Below are 14,095 nucleotides of genomic sequence, written 5' to 3'. Positions count from 1 at the left end.
ATCGTCGTTCAAATATATTATTAACAAATAAAGTTATATTAGCAGTATAATGTGTTAGTAGTTCCATTTAATTTGCGCTATCTGACATTTGACGTTTAACTTTATTGTCATGTTAAGTTTATTGATGGTATTACGTTGGCTTCACTGATTACATTCTAATAAGACTGTCATTGCTTGCTGTCAAATGTCAAAACAAATTTGCACTGTCAACAAACAAGTGTGATGAATAACAATTATTTTAGCTCAATATTTGTAATAAGTTCGTAACAATTATAATTAACCAGTTTTTGACATGACGCTCTGTAACCAGAAACTTATTTATAACTTATTATTGATATGCAGTTTTCTTATCCAATGTAATTGTGAAGAAACCGACATAGCATTAGATGCCAAAGCCAATTTAACACATCGAATAGATAGTTTAAATTTATTAATATATACTATTTTATTAACATTAACTGTTTTGACAATATGGTTATTTAAACATCGGAGGGTTAGCTGGCTGCACGAAACCGGTCTGGCTGTAATATATGGTTAATATTTCTTGTGACGCATTTAACTAAAAATATATGTAATCGTTAATACGAAATTAATCACCAGGGTTAATTGTGGGAGCCGTCATACGCTATGCTGGTACAACTAGTCCATTGATACATCTTGCTGTTACTCCCAGCAATGAAATGAAGTATAACCATAGTGTACCGCCAGACACGCTCTGGCTCAAGTTTCCAGGAATATTACAGCATATACAAGATGTGCCGAGTACACAAAATAAAACATATGCATATACATTCAGAGGTGAAGTTGTAGATATAGAAGAAAATGAAATGGATTTGAAAGCAACGTTTGATCCAGAAATTTTTTTTAATATTATCTTGCCACCTATAATATTTCATGCAGGATACTGCTTGAAGCGGGTAAGTTACATTCTATCTATTAATGATATGGAGTTTTCTACAGGGATTATATTTTTTTAAGCCATATTCATAGCTTTACATGAAATTTATTTTAAAATATTTGATATTCTTGAGTGTGCCATATAATCCATAAAACGATTACATTACAGTAAATAATCTGCAATAAAGTGGTATGTAATTTTTTTTTCAGAAGTATTTTTTTCGAAACTTAGGTGCTATTTTAACATATGCAATTATAGGAACAACTATATCTGCATTCATTATTGGAGCTTTGATGTATGGCTGTGTTCAGCTGATGCCTGAAAAATTAAGCAACAGTTTTACATTTTTAGATACTTTATATTTTGGTGCATTAATTTCACCAACTGATCCATTAACAATTTTAGCTATATTTAATGATCTTCATGTAGATGTAAATTTATATGCACTAATATTTGGTGAAAGTGTGCTTAATGATGCTGTTGCAATTGTTCTCAGTGGGTAGGTATATTATTAATTAATTATTTAAAAATTAATTATATATAATAATATTATAAATAATATTACTATGCAGTGCTATTCAAAATTATGGTGAACGATATTCAGAAGGATCTGGAGCATTTGAAACTCATGCTTTTTTCAAAGCTATGGGTGATTTTTTTAGTATATTTATGCTATCTTTATTAATAGGAGCTATGATGGGATGTGTAACAGCATTGATATCCTTTTATGTACAAACATTTAAATTATTAAATTATTTAAAAAATAATATAATTTTCCTTAATGATTAAATACATGACCAAATTTACTAGGGTAAGAGATTTTCCACTATTGGAATCAGCTTTATTTGTATTAATGTCATACAGCACATTTTTGATTGCTGAAGCTACGGAACTAACTGGTAAATTTATTTGATTAGATTGCACATATCTATTTTAAGAAGCACTTACATAATTATTTACACAGGTGTAGTTGCTGTGTTATTCTGTGGAATATGTCAAGCACATTACACTTACAATAACTTATCTGAGGACTCAAGAACAAGAACAAAACAAATATTTGAACTTCTAAATTTTCTGGCTGAAAATTTCATTTTTTCATATATTGGAGTATCTATGTTCACATTTCCAAAACATCATTTTGATCCATGGTTTATAATGGCAGGAGTTGTATCCTTACATAAAACTTTCGTTCATAAACTTTCGGTGAAAAATATTAAAAGATATGCTCAAAATTAAGCTTATTCCAAAACTAAAATTTAATGAAATTATATAAAGAAAGTGTATATACCTATTTGAATTTAGCTTTGTGCAATGATAGGGCGAGCTGCAAATATATATCCTCTATCTTTCTTGCTTAATTTGGGAAGACAGCCAAAAATCTCTTTTAACTATCAACATATGCTGTTTTTTGCTGGTAAATCTTAGTTAAATTATTTACGCACATGAATTTATTTAATTCTTTATATATATTAATTTATATAAATAATTTTTCATTGTAGGTCTACGGGGGGCAATGTCTTTTGCTTTGGCTATAAGAAATACTGTTTCTGATGCTCGACAAGCCATGTTGACTACAACTTCTCTTATAGTGATAGCTACAGTAATAATTCAAGGAGGGGCTACAAATAACTTATTAACATGGTTCAAAATTCCGTAAGTTTTGCAATTTAGATTAAGTTTTTATAAACAATCTTAAATTTTTATGTAAAATGATCTAATGTTTAATCTATTAATAATCATATTTTCAGTGTTGGAGTTGATGATGAAACAGAAGCATTGTCATTTCAAGGAGTAAGAAGTGTAAGCATTTATAATTTACTTCTTTCATTAAAATCTATTTCTTTTTCTAATTTCTTTCTATTAATAATTAAATGCAGGTCTACAACTCAATGGAAAATACTACTGGGGTAGGTCATTAATTATAGAAAGCTATGTTTGTGTGGCTAATGCACGTGTTTTTAGAATCCCGTTAATTTTAATTTTGTAATATTGATGAATTGTTAAAATGTAGAGGCTTGTATATACTTCGTTTTAGTAAGAGGGTTGAAAATATATTAAAATCAATGTATTGTTTACAGTCTGTGGACATGGGTTTGAATCTCAATGAATTGCAAGTCAATAGAAGAAGAAGTTCTTTGGTAATTGTTTTTTTTTTTATAAGTTTATTAGATATAGAAATATACATGCAATCTCATTTATATATAATAGATTTATAACTTTTTGGTAGTTTTCAATATCCTTAAATACCGACAACACAATGGTATTTTTATCGTTTTTCGGATTTGTTGCAAAAATATTGTTTGTGATAGATATCAAAATCTAATCGAGCCTTAAGATCGTTTATGATTAAATATAATTCCTGGTTTCCTTACACAAAGCCAGTATCTTGTTAAATTAAAACGTATACTCAGAGACTATTACATATTTTGCATTGATTGTAATAATATTTGAGATTTATGGAAGATATAATTGCATATATAATTATTAAAGAATTACTAAATCAGTTCTATGAGTTTTAAAGTAGCTCATGCTATAGATACCATTGTAGGATAACTTAATTGTAAACATGATTAATTTCATGTATCGCACATACTCTCTTCAAGCTTGCATTCATGCCTACTGTATACATTTGCCTATGGAAAGCAAATTTCACTTATGTCAAAGGCGTTATTTGATTGTATATGTTGAACCTTCCTTTAACATTAAAACATAGTTATTAAGTTACTTTCAAAATCAAACTTTTTTTAATAACTTTATTTTTATTTACTTGCCTTGGATCTCATAATCTTATGTATGCATAAACTTACAGAGGTTCATGGTCATAGATTAACTTATATATATATATTTTTTTTTAATTCAGGATTTGAGTGATCTTCAGAACAGTCCCTCAGAACAAAAACAAAATGAAAAGGCAGTTCTTGCTAGAGTCTGGGGAAATCTGGACAGCAAATATATGAAACCACTATTAACTCATTCTCGACCCACTCTATTGGATACTCTCCCGGTTTGCTGTAATCCGATCGCCAGGCTTTTGACAACTACTGAACAGATGACACAGGTAATTGATACTTTTGCATTGTGCTAATTGAGCAAATAACTAAACATTTTTGAGTGAGATAACTTGATTCATATTTTAAACAATGCTGATATATGAAAAAGTAATACAACTACATACTGAACGATTGTTCCCAAAATAGCCTGAGTAAATTATGTCAAATATTTTTAGGCTTCTACTAATATCGTTCATATAATATTAATATACTTATGAAAAGAAAACTAGTAGCGCATGGCATTGTGACTTAAGGCAAATTGCTAAAATTTTCCGTACCCAAAATTAAAACTAATAGAAAAATATAGATTTTGAAATTTTTGAAAAAAAGACTTTTTGAAAAATTTGAATTTTTTTTTTGACTTTCTTTGCAATCTTATCATATAAACCATAGAAATGTAAATAAAATTGATACACATTATTAAAATCTCCATACAATATCTGATAATTTTATGTGCATATGTCTAATGATCATTTTTTGTCCGACAAACGGTACTTTTATTTACTTTTTCATTGGACCTCTTAAACATCTGGACCTGCCTTTCCGAAAATTTCATCAGTTGTTTGTTTTGTCAGTACAAATAAAATGTTTTTTTTTGAGTCATGAAAATCATATGCTCCTTTCTCTCAAAAACCGTATACTGTATATTTGCAACGGCCTTTGGCAGAAACTAATCAGCACGACCCCCCCCCCCCCTCATTAAAGCGAATCGAACGCTTTTTGAGTGATTAAAATCGATTGAAACGTGTTTCCGAAATCGTCGACGAAAATGTGTATCTGTATACACACACATGAACACACATACACAGACCATTTTTTCTAATCCGCTTATAAGGTATGCCAAAATGTTCCGAAACCTTTGAAACGTAAAGATATATAAAAATGTTCATTTTCATTACTATAACTTACTCTAGGGTAGTTTATAATTTGGGTTTCTAAACTGTGCAATGTTTATGATATTTTTTGTTGAACTAATAAGCATTTAACTGGTTTGTAACAAAAGCGCACTGAGTTTATCTACAATAATTTACTCGTGAATGGAGACAAGTTATCCTACATTTTTTTCAAAAGTTTTACTTTATAATGCTTTACTAGTTTTTATATATTTGATAATTAATAAATTTAAAATTGAAGGAGGGTCCATCTCGAAGAGGTGATTCAGATTCAGATATTTGTATAGACGGACCTCAACAGTATGACCATGGTGATCGAAGAACCAGTGCGCAGCGGGTAAGTGCTAAACAAAAAATATTGGAAATATATTTTACTAAATCTTCCACTTTCATTATAAGATATCATTCATTGTTTTTTTTTTTAATATTTATTAAAATCACTTCTAGAATAACTTATAAACAACTTATATTCCTTATTACATGAAGATTTATTGTTACTATTATTGAAACATTATATTTATTTATACCGATCCCCCGTTTTACACAGTAGATACGTTCCAGAAATAACGTGTAACTCGAAAAATTTACTTTTACATGGAAAAACCGTGTTAAACGAAAATCAATATGATAAACCTTTTTGTTAGTTGTCAATAACAAATACATTGAACGAAAAATAAATCTTAATATATTCAATATCAATCATATTTAATATACTATAAGAAAATTAATTTATTTCAATAATTAAACAAATAAAAAAAATATTTTCAATATTGCATTTTCTTTATAGATAAAAATTAAAATTGGTTTTTACAGATATAACCTTTCTTTTACTTTTTAGTTTTTTATTTTCATCTTTTATCATTGCCGAATTATTATTTTTTTCATATAATAAATGGAAGATTTTGTAAAAATGATTCTATTATTTGCTCACCTTGAATAAATTTACACTATCAATTATATATAAATACTAATTAAAAACAAAGTTTAAGAACAATGATGCTCTTTGTTTCGATATTTTAAACAAACTAGCTTATACTCATATGAAATTTAGTTTGAATCATAAAACATTAAGTTCCCATCTCATCTACATATTTCCATCGTAGACATACACTACTAAAAATTCGTAACTGTAACATACATTTTGTAGTGTTGTATTTTGTCAGTGAAGCAATTAAAATGTTAAAGCAGTGTTTATAATTTCGTGTAAATGCAAAATTAATAAGTTTCTTTAAAAAAAATATTTTCAAAAACCGTGTAAGATCGAAAACGTGTATAACGTGGGATTGGTGTATATATATATATATATATATATATATATATATGTATATATACAGGGACGGTCCTGCCTTGCATGCGATGCATGCAAAAAATGCGGGCGCACGCCTTAGGGGGCGCCAAAACGAGTTTTAGAAATTAAATTTATAATATATTAATAAATTATAATAAACAATCTAACTTAACTAGAGATACGGAAACTCAAAAAGCATATTTATTTTGCAATGTGATATCAGTAGAACCAATTAACCGATTAATAACTCTGCAAATTAGGAAATAACAGCTCTGTTTATTGCTAAATCTACTTATTCAATATTTTCTTTGTTCGAAGTTACTGTGGAATCGAAAAAGAAATTATCTAGTGTTCAATCCCGTGAACGCAAATCTGCGGGAGATTAATTATTGGGCATTATTGACGAAAAATTGCGAGCTGATTTAGTTGAAACGGAACTTTAAAAAAAATATAAACAAATTATAATCGGGGGAAAAAAATGGGGAGTCAGGGCTTAGAAAATGGCATGTTTATTCCGAAAAATTGAATTGTAACTTTTGTTTTTGTTCCAAATGTTCCTCATCCGATGAATGTTGAAGACATGCGTGGTTAGGGTTATGGAAATGGAACAAATTTAAAAAATGAAAGAAAGTTTACTTTGGAACGAAAATCTTAAGGATTTTTCTTGTACCTAATGGTGCCGATACTCTAAATTTAATAATTATTAACTATGCAGAAATAATACATATCAAATATAATTAGTTTTTTTTTAATATAGTTCACGTAATGTGTATTTTCTTTTTTCCATTTTTTACGGATTTTTGGACAATACCTCTAAAATGCGTTAAAAAATTATCATAATCATAATTCAAACAATCTGATACTCTGAATATGACGGAAAAGCAAGGATGAATGCAATTCGGGTCTTACGATATCAATAAGGAGAATTTTACGACGCAATTTTTGATATTGTGAATAATGAAAAATTAAATTAAATAAAAATTTTAAAAATGCAACATGAAATACGAGTGTTATAATTGAAAATGAAAAGCTAGTTTTTTTAGCTTTACTGGCATGATTTGCTCAATGGAATAAATCGCATAATAAATTAAGTAAAATGTTGCAAAATCCAAATATTAATATTGTACATGCGTTAAAAATAATTGAAAATTTAAAAATATTTGATAATTACTAATTTAAAAATAATATGTAAATATTTATATAATTTTAATGATAAACTGTTAAAACAGTTAAAATTAATAGGGGGGGGGGACGCTAGAAAAAAAGTTGCATGCGGGCGCTAAGGACCCCAGGACCGGCCCTATATATATATATATATAGAACAAATGTATTCTGAGTGGATAATAGATATTAATTTGGAAATATGAACATACAACACTCTTTTTTGCACTAATTTATTAAATAATAATTTTCACAAACGTTTCGAGACTAGGTTTGTCTCATCATCAGTGTGTTATAATTTAAAATTCAAGATATGGAAACCTAAATTAGCATTATGTGTTATCCATTACAAGTCGCTCGATATAATACTGTCTTCTGCCACACCAACTATCGTCGAAGTCCGAATTCTCTAACCATTTGAATACCACTTGAAATTGAATAGTCACGTGATCAGATAGGAAAGGAAGGATTAGGGTCCAGTTGAAAAATAGATGTCGTTAGGAGAAAAAATATTCTATGAATAAGACGGTTTGTTTATAAAATTTGTTTTAAATTGTTATAATTAAAAATATATGTACATATATATACATACTCATATATACAAATGTATACCCAAAGTACTAAACATCACATACAACATATACAACATACACATACATATATAAATACACACATATATACATACACATATATTCACACACATATTAGGTTGTCAAATATCTCCCTTCCGCTTTTTTGCTCTTGGTTTATAATACAAAAAGGCGGAAGGGAGATATTTGACAACCTATTATGTATATATGGAAATATATATATATATATATATATATATATATATATATATATATGGATTCGTCGTGGCGAAGATCGTTAACGCGTTGGCTTTGTATGGACAGGGTCGCGCGTTCGAATCCCCGCTATGGCAATCTGACATCGGGCAGCGCGATTTCCATTTTCAATTGAAAATTGCTGGAAGTTCCCGCACCGTAACAAAATGTTCGAGGAATACTGAATGTTTTCAAATAGATTATTATAAATATTGTAACATTATTGTAATTATTTTCGATATACACAAAAAAAAAATTATACAATTTTTTTTTCCAAAATCAATTATTTTCTTAAGACAAGCAGAAAGTTCTTTGAATCATTTAAATCGGACGCTTAGTTCTCTCAAAAACTGCCATTTTTTACATATTTATCTCCGTATCTTTGAAATGGCTGGGCCTGCCTTTGCCAAAAACTAATAAACACTTCTCCCAATCATTACTAATTGAATGTTTTTTAGATCATTCAAATCGTTCTCTCAAAAAGTCGATTTCTGTTTTCTGCACTCGTTGCTCCGTATCTCCGAAACGGCTGGACCTGCCTTCGCCAAAAACTAATTAGCTCTTTTCCCTATAAATAGGAATCGAATATTTTTTGAATCATTCAAATCGGTTGATTCGTGCGCCCGAAAACGTGACTGGAAATTTGTATCCATACATACATACACACACACACACACACACACACACACAACACATCCATTTTTTCTGAAGTATGCCAAAACGTTCAGAAACCTTGGGCACTGCGGTGTGAAATGGCAATGGGAAACCTCTCACACTACTCTTCCCTGAATCGAGTTCGAGTTTAACTCAGCCCTAGGGCAGCACTACCCATTAATATATATATATATATATATATATATATATATATATATATTTTGTAGAGTTTCGAACAAAAATCCAAAAATAATACAAAATAAAAAACAAGAAAAGTTTTTAAAAAAACAATTTCTTTATTTAATTATTTGTTTATTGTCGACGTTTCGGAACTAGGTACGTTCCATCTTCAGGACATCTGTCAAGAAACATGATCTTGATGAGATTTTTGCAAACAATATGTTTAGGAAAAGAAAATAGATTTTTCTTAAATAATGAATTAAATTGTAAAAAATATAATAATGTACAGAAATATGATAATATGTTCAAAATAAAAATGATAAAAATAAATGAGTGGATTATCAAAACAGGATATTAAACATAATAGAAAATTTTTTTGAAAGTTATGGAAATTTTTTAAGAAAAGGTTAATGACAAAGTTGAATTAATTACCTGTATGTTTGAATATTTGTTTTGGTATTTGGAAAATTAATTTGTGTTTTTAAGAATTTGTGTTTTGGTATTGGGAGAATTAATTTGTGTTTTTAAGAATTTGTGTTTTCTCCCAATACCAGTACTAACATCAAAAACACCAATCTTATTTACTGCAGCATACCATACGTTGAAGATTTATATTATTATTTTGCCAAAATTTTGTTAGAAGAAAACATTTTAGTATCAGGCTCATCCTTACACTCCTTCAACCAATTCTTTACGAACATTAAATCCCCCACCCCATCCAATCTCAATACTAATGTAGTATATTCTGTTTCTTGTAATGACTGTGCTTTTCAATATATTGGACAAACCTCCCAATATGTACACAAGAGAATGAGACAACATGAACTAAGTGTGGTCCACCATAAACAAAAAAATTTCAAAAGTACCCTAGTACAACACTCTATAGAAAACGCCCATTCATTTAATTTCACTCCAAAGATTTTATATCACGAAAGTTGCATCTTTAGAAGGTTATTCGCGGAGAGTTGTCTCATCCTCATAAATGTTTCTAACAGTGTCAACATTAGATCAGATCACAACCTATTACATGATTCATATTTAAATTTTTTACACTTTTTGACAAACAATTAATATCGACTTCCTTTTAAGATCAACAATTTAAGTATTCACACCCTGACATATAAAAACACACACATACAATCTCACATCTCTCGTTCAAGTGTTTACACGTGTTACAAAGGGCACACCAGTTTCATTTAGTTAATTTTCGAAAGCCAATCGAACAACATCCAGAGAACAATATTATTTGTGTTTTCAAATAATAATTTTAAAAAAGACAAATTTTTTAGTAATTTTGATTTACAAAATCTAATTATTCGGCGGAAAATTAACTCACAAAATCATTTTTGTTAAAAAAAAGCTTGTTTAGTGAAAAAGTGCTAACAAATATTCAAACGTACAGGTAATTAATTCAACTTTGTCATTAACCTTTTCTTAAAAAATTTCCATAACTTTCAAAAAAATTTTCAATTATGTTTAATATCCTGTTTTGATAATCCACTCATTTATTTTTATCATTTTTATTTTGAACATATTATCATATTTCTGTACATTATTATATTTTTTACAATTTAATTCATTATTTAAGAAAAATCTATTTTCTTTTCCTAAACATATTGTTTGCAAAAATCTCATCAAGATCATGTTTCTTGACAGATGTCCTGAAGATGGAACGTACCTAGTTCCGAAACGTCGACAATAAACAAATAATTAAATAAAGAAATTGTTTTTTTAAAAACTTTTCTTGTTTTTTATTTTGTATTATTTTTGGATTTTTGTTCGAAACTCTACAAAATATACACAAATCCAAGACTCTACCATTCAATATATATATATATATATATATATATATATATATATATACATACATACATACATACATACATACATACAGACATACATACATACATACACACACACCTACATATATATAAAAAACACCCACATATACTCACATGCATACAACCATATTACACATACACTTATACTCATAAACATACACATATATACATATACATACATAAGTACATAAAAAACTACAAAGTATTAATTAATAAGATTTAGATATGTATCATGTAATATATTGGTATCTGTCCGTAAATTTACTGTATTATATGTATGAGCTAATAACATCGATTCTGCAATACAGTAGGCCCTCGCTTTACACGGCACTCTGGGTACACGGTTCCCATACTACACGGAGCAAAAATCCGACATCCCTCCGACTACACGGACTTCTTATTACACGGTATTTGGTCAACAGCCCATAAGTTCGTTGTGCAAAAGGGTATTGATGTAAATTTTGTTATCGACTTTTATCTTTTAGACATGCCTGATTGTACAATAGTCGCCTAAGAACACGTTTGAGCTGACTACTGCGTCGCGCCAATTTTTGAATAAGGTGTCAATGTCCTACATGTCATTTCGTCCGTATTTCTCCTACTTCAAGTTGTATTTCTTGGTCTCCATACAACGCGATAAAAATGGTGCGATTTGTACCAACTCTGAGTCTCTCATAGCACGGTTTCCATACTGCACTATGTAAGATTCCATAGAACGCACTACGAATTAGCCTGAATTGTATGTTAAATACGAGTTTCTTATAGCACGGTTCCTATACTGCACGGTACGCACTTGCCGCGTAAAGCGAGGGTTTACTGTACTTCTTTTAAATAAATCTTTTTCATAATATAATATGTGCGGATTATTGAAATCGAAACCATGATTGTTCGAGATAGCGTGGTCTACGAGTGTACTTGTTTGTTTTATGGTATTATTTTTACTTTGTTTACTTTGTAATTCATGTTGCCTTAATCTTTTTTCTAAAGTTTGACATGTTTGCCAAGTGGTTAGAGAATTCGGACTTCGACGATCGTTGGTATGGCAGAAGACAGTATATCGAGCGACTTGTAATGGATATGCTAATTTAGGTTTCCATGTTTTAAATATTAAATTATAACACACTGATGATGAGACAAACCTAGTCTCGAAACGTTTGTGAAAATTATTATTTAATACATTAGTGCAAAAAAGAGTGTTGTTTGTTCATATTTCCAAATATATATATATATATATATATATATATATATATATATATATGAATATATAACATTATATATGTTAATGCTAATACAAAAAATTTGTTTTTACGTAATTCACTTTCTTGGTAATATCATAATATCAGTAAAATTCATATTTTTCATTCCTACTGTTATCTTTTTTTTCTGATCTATTTTTTCACAAAGGGCACATTGCATACAATTCAAACTCAGAATGATATGTTACAGTATTAATGTGGGCGAGTTAATTTTTGTTGATTATTGTACCTAATTTGCATAATATTCCTTTCATTGCATGCCTCCTTTTAAAAAATATGGATTTAATCGATTTACGTTTAAAGCCGATTTCACAACAAGTCAATGAAACAATAGGACAACTGAGTGTTGTCACTCACAATTTTATGTAAGACAATATGAAAATAAAATAATCGTCCATTGAACTGAGTATTATAATTGGGATCTATCCAACAGGTAGTTTGTATTAAGTATGCTGTATTTATGTTTTAATTTCATTTAAATATATTTTTTATGTTACTCAGATATTGGGATGGAGTTGGTTAAATTGTAATCCTAATATAATCTAATTGTTTTATAAATGATATGATAATGACTATACCGTTTTTTGTTTCTTATAAACAATAACTAGAATCAGACTAAATTTATGTTAAATAAACATTTTTTTATCATGATGCAAGCATGTTTAAACTTTTTGTTTAATTTTTGGCAGCAAAAATATCAAAAGCATCAATTTGTTTGACTTCTTTCTTGTAAATGAGTTACATAATCTTTATTTAATAACATGCTGGTCTTACTGTTAAATAAACTCATGCGTGCCATAATTTTGTGTTTACAAGTTATTATGATTTAGCCTTTTATTTAAAAAATGTTGCTTTTTAATATTGGTTTTTATTTTAATTTTTTTTTTTCAGAGCTCTGAAATTAAAATAAAACGTGTCCTGCTATGATTGTTAGCTTTTTATTGATTCATAGCCATATAGTAGTTTTTAAATTTGTATTCATGCTTATGCATTGAAAAGTAACATTATTGATGGAGTGTTGACGTTATGTATCAGAATGATAAAAGGGCATTAACACATTTTTGTTAGTATAATGTAAGCTTGTGAATATTTCTCTATAAATATATTGATATAAAAGATAATTTTAAATTATTTGTGATAGCTAGATATGACTAATTAATTTAATGACTAATAACTATGCCTTCAAAATCACAATAATAATGAATTTTGTATATGTATCATCAAATGGATACTGAATATTTAAACAAACAAAAAATTAGTGATCAGTATTACTTTTTTAATTGGGCATGTATCTTTTCCTCTTGTTGGTATTATTATTACTATTTTTCCTTGAATAGAATTATAAAAACTGTTATTTTGGAGCACATTAAGTATTACCCAAATGAACCAAATATTATTAAGTTTATAAATTACTGCATAATATTACTTTTTTTTATTTATATTACTAGAATAATTAACTGTTTATTTTTTTAATAATTTAGAGCATCAGATGGCTATTGACTATGACTGGTAAATGTTGTGTAATTAATTGGCTTATGTTATAGCACTAAACATCCAAAATTGCAATGCCAGGAAATTATAAAATGATTTCATTTGTTTTATACTAATTTTTGAATGATTCTCATTGATGCAATGCTATTAAACAGTCAGCCCATATTGACCTCTTTAATAATATTAGAAAATGTACAATTTAAGATAATAATCATTGTTTGAAATTAAGTTTAGAATTAAGATCATTTAATCACGATGTTAACAATTCATATGCCTCAGTTGGATACTCTATCTGGAGATATGGGCCTCACAATAAATTCAGGATATGTTTCAACATGTGTACGTCTGCCTGGTCATAACGGAAAAAAATTGTAATTTTATAGCTGTACTAAAATGTAATTTAATTAAGTTTTGTAAATGAATTACTAAAACTTTTGAAATCTTATATCAAATATAAGATCTATAATCTTAGATCAAATTATATATATATATATATATATATATATATATATATATATATATTTAATGTACTAATTTTACAGATGGTGACAAATATGTT

General features: G+C 28.3%; 1 protein-coding gene across 3 annotated transcripts; it reads left to right on the top strand.

Annotated features, from left to right (window-relative positions):
- The first annotated feature begins 254 nt into the window (after positions 1-254).
- Positions 255-13,088, top strand: LOC113376699 (sodium/hydrogen exchanger 7). 3 transcript variants are annotated; one of them, XM_026616711.1, is made up of 14 exons: positions 255-533; positions 601-917; positions 1,108-1,397; positions 1,471-1,615; positions 1,692-1,797; positions 1,863-2,065; positions 2,201-2,312; positions 2,398-2,551; positions 2,647-2,698; positions 2,776-2,805; positions 2,977-3,036; positions 3,759-3,956; positions 5,083-5,178; positions 12,937-13,088. In XM_026616711.1, the coding sequence occupies exons 1-14, from the start codon at positions 293-295 to the stop codon at positions 12,970-12,972; spliced, it is 2,040 nt and encodes a 679-aa protein (XP_026472496.1). In that variant the 5' UTR covers positions 255-292; the 3' UTR covers positions 12,973-13,088. The 3 variants fall into 3 exon arrangements, with proteins under 3 accessions (XP_026472496.1, XP_026472497.1, XP_026472498.1); XM_026616712.1 differs by lacking the exon at positions 2,776-2,805; XM_026616713.1 differs by lacking the exons at positions 2,776-2,805; positions 2,977-3,036.
- The last annotated feature ends 1,007 nt before the right edge of the window (positions 13,089-14,095 follow it).

Source organism: Ctenocephalides felis, unplaced genomic scaffold, assembly GCF_003426905.1.
Source record: "Ctenocephalides felis isolate EL2017-DRISC unplaced genomic scaffold, ASM342690v1 CF-g0.4_SCAFFOLD_01886, whole genome shotgun sequence".
Taxonomy (NCBI): domain Eukaryota; kingdom Metazoa; phylum Arthropoda; class Insecta; order Siphonaptera; family Pulicidae; genus Ctenocephalides; species Ctenocephalides felis.
The sequence above is the reverse complement of the archived record's forward strand: the minus strand, read 5'-3'. Positions and strand labels throughout refer to the sequence as shown.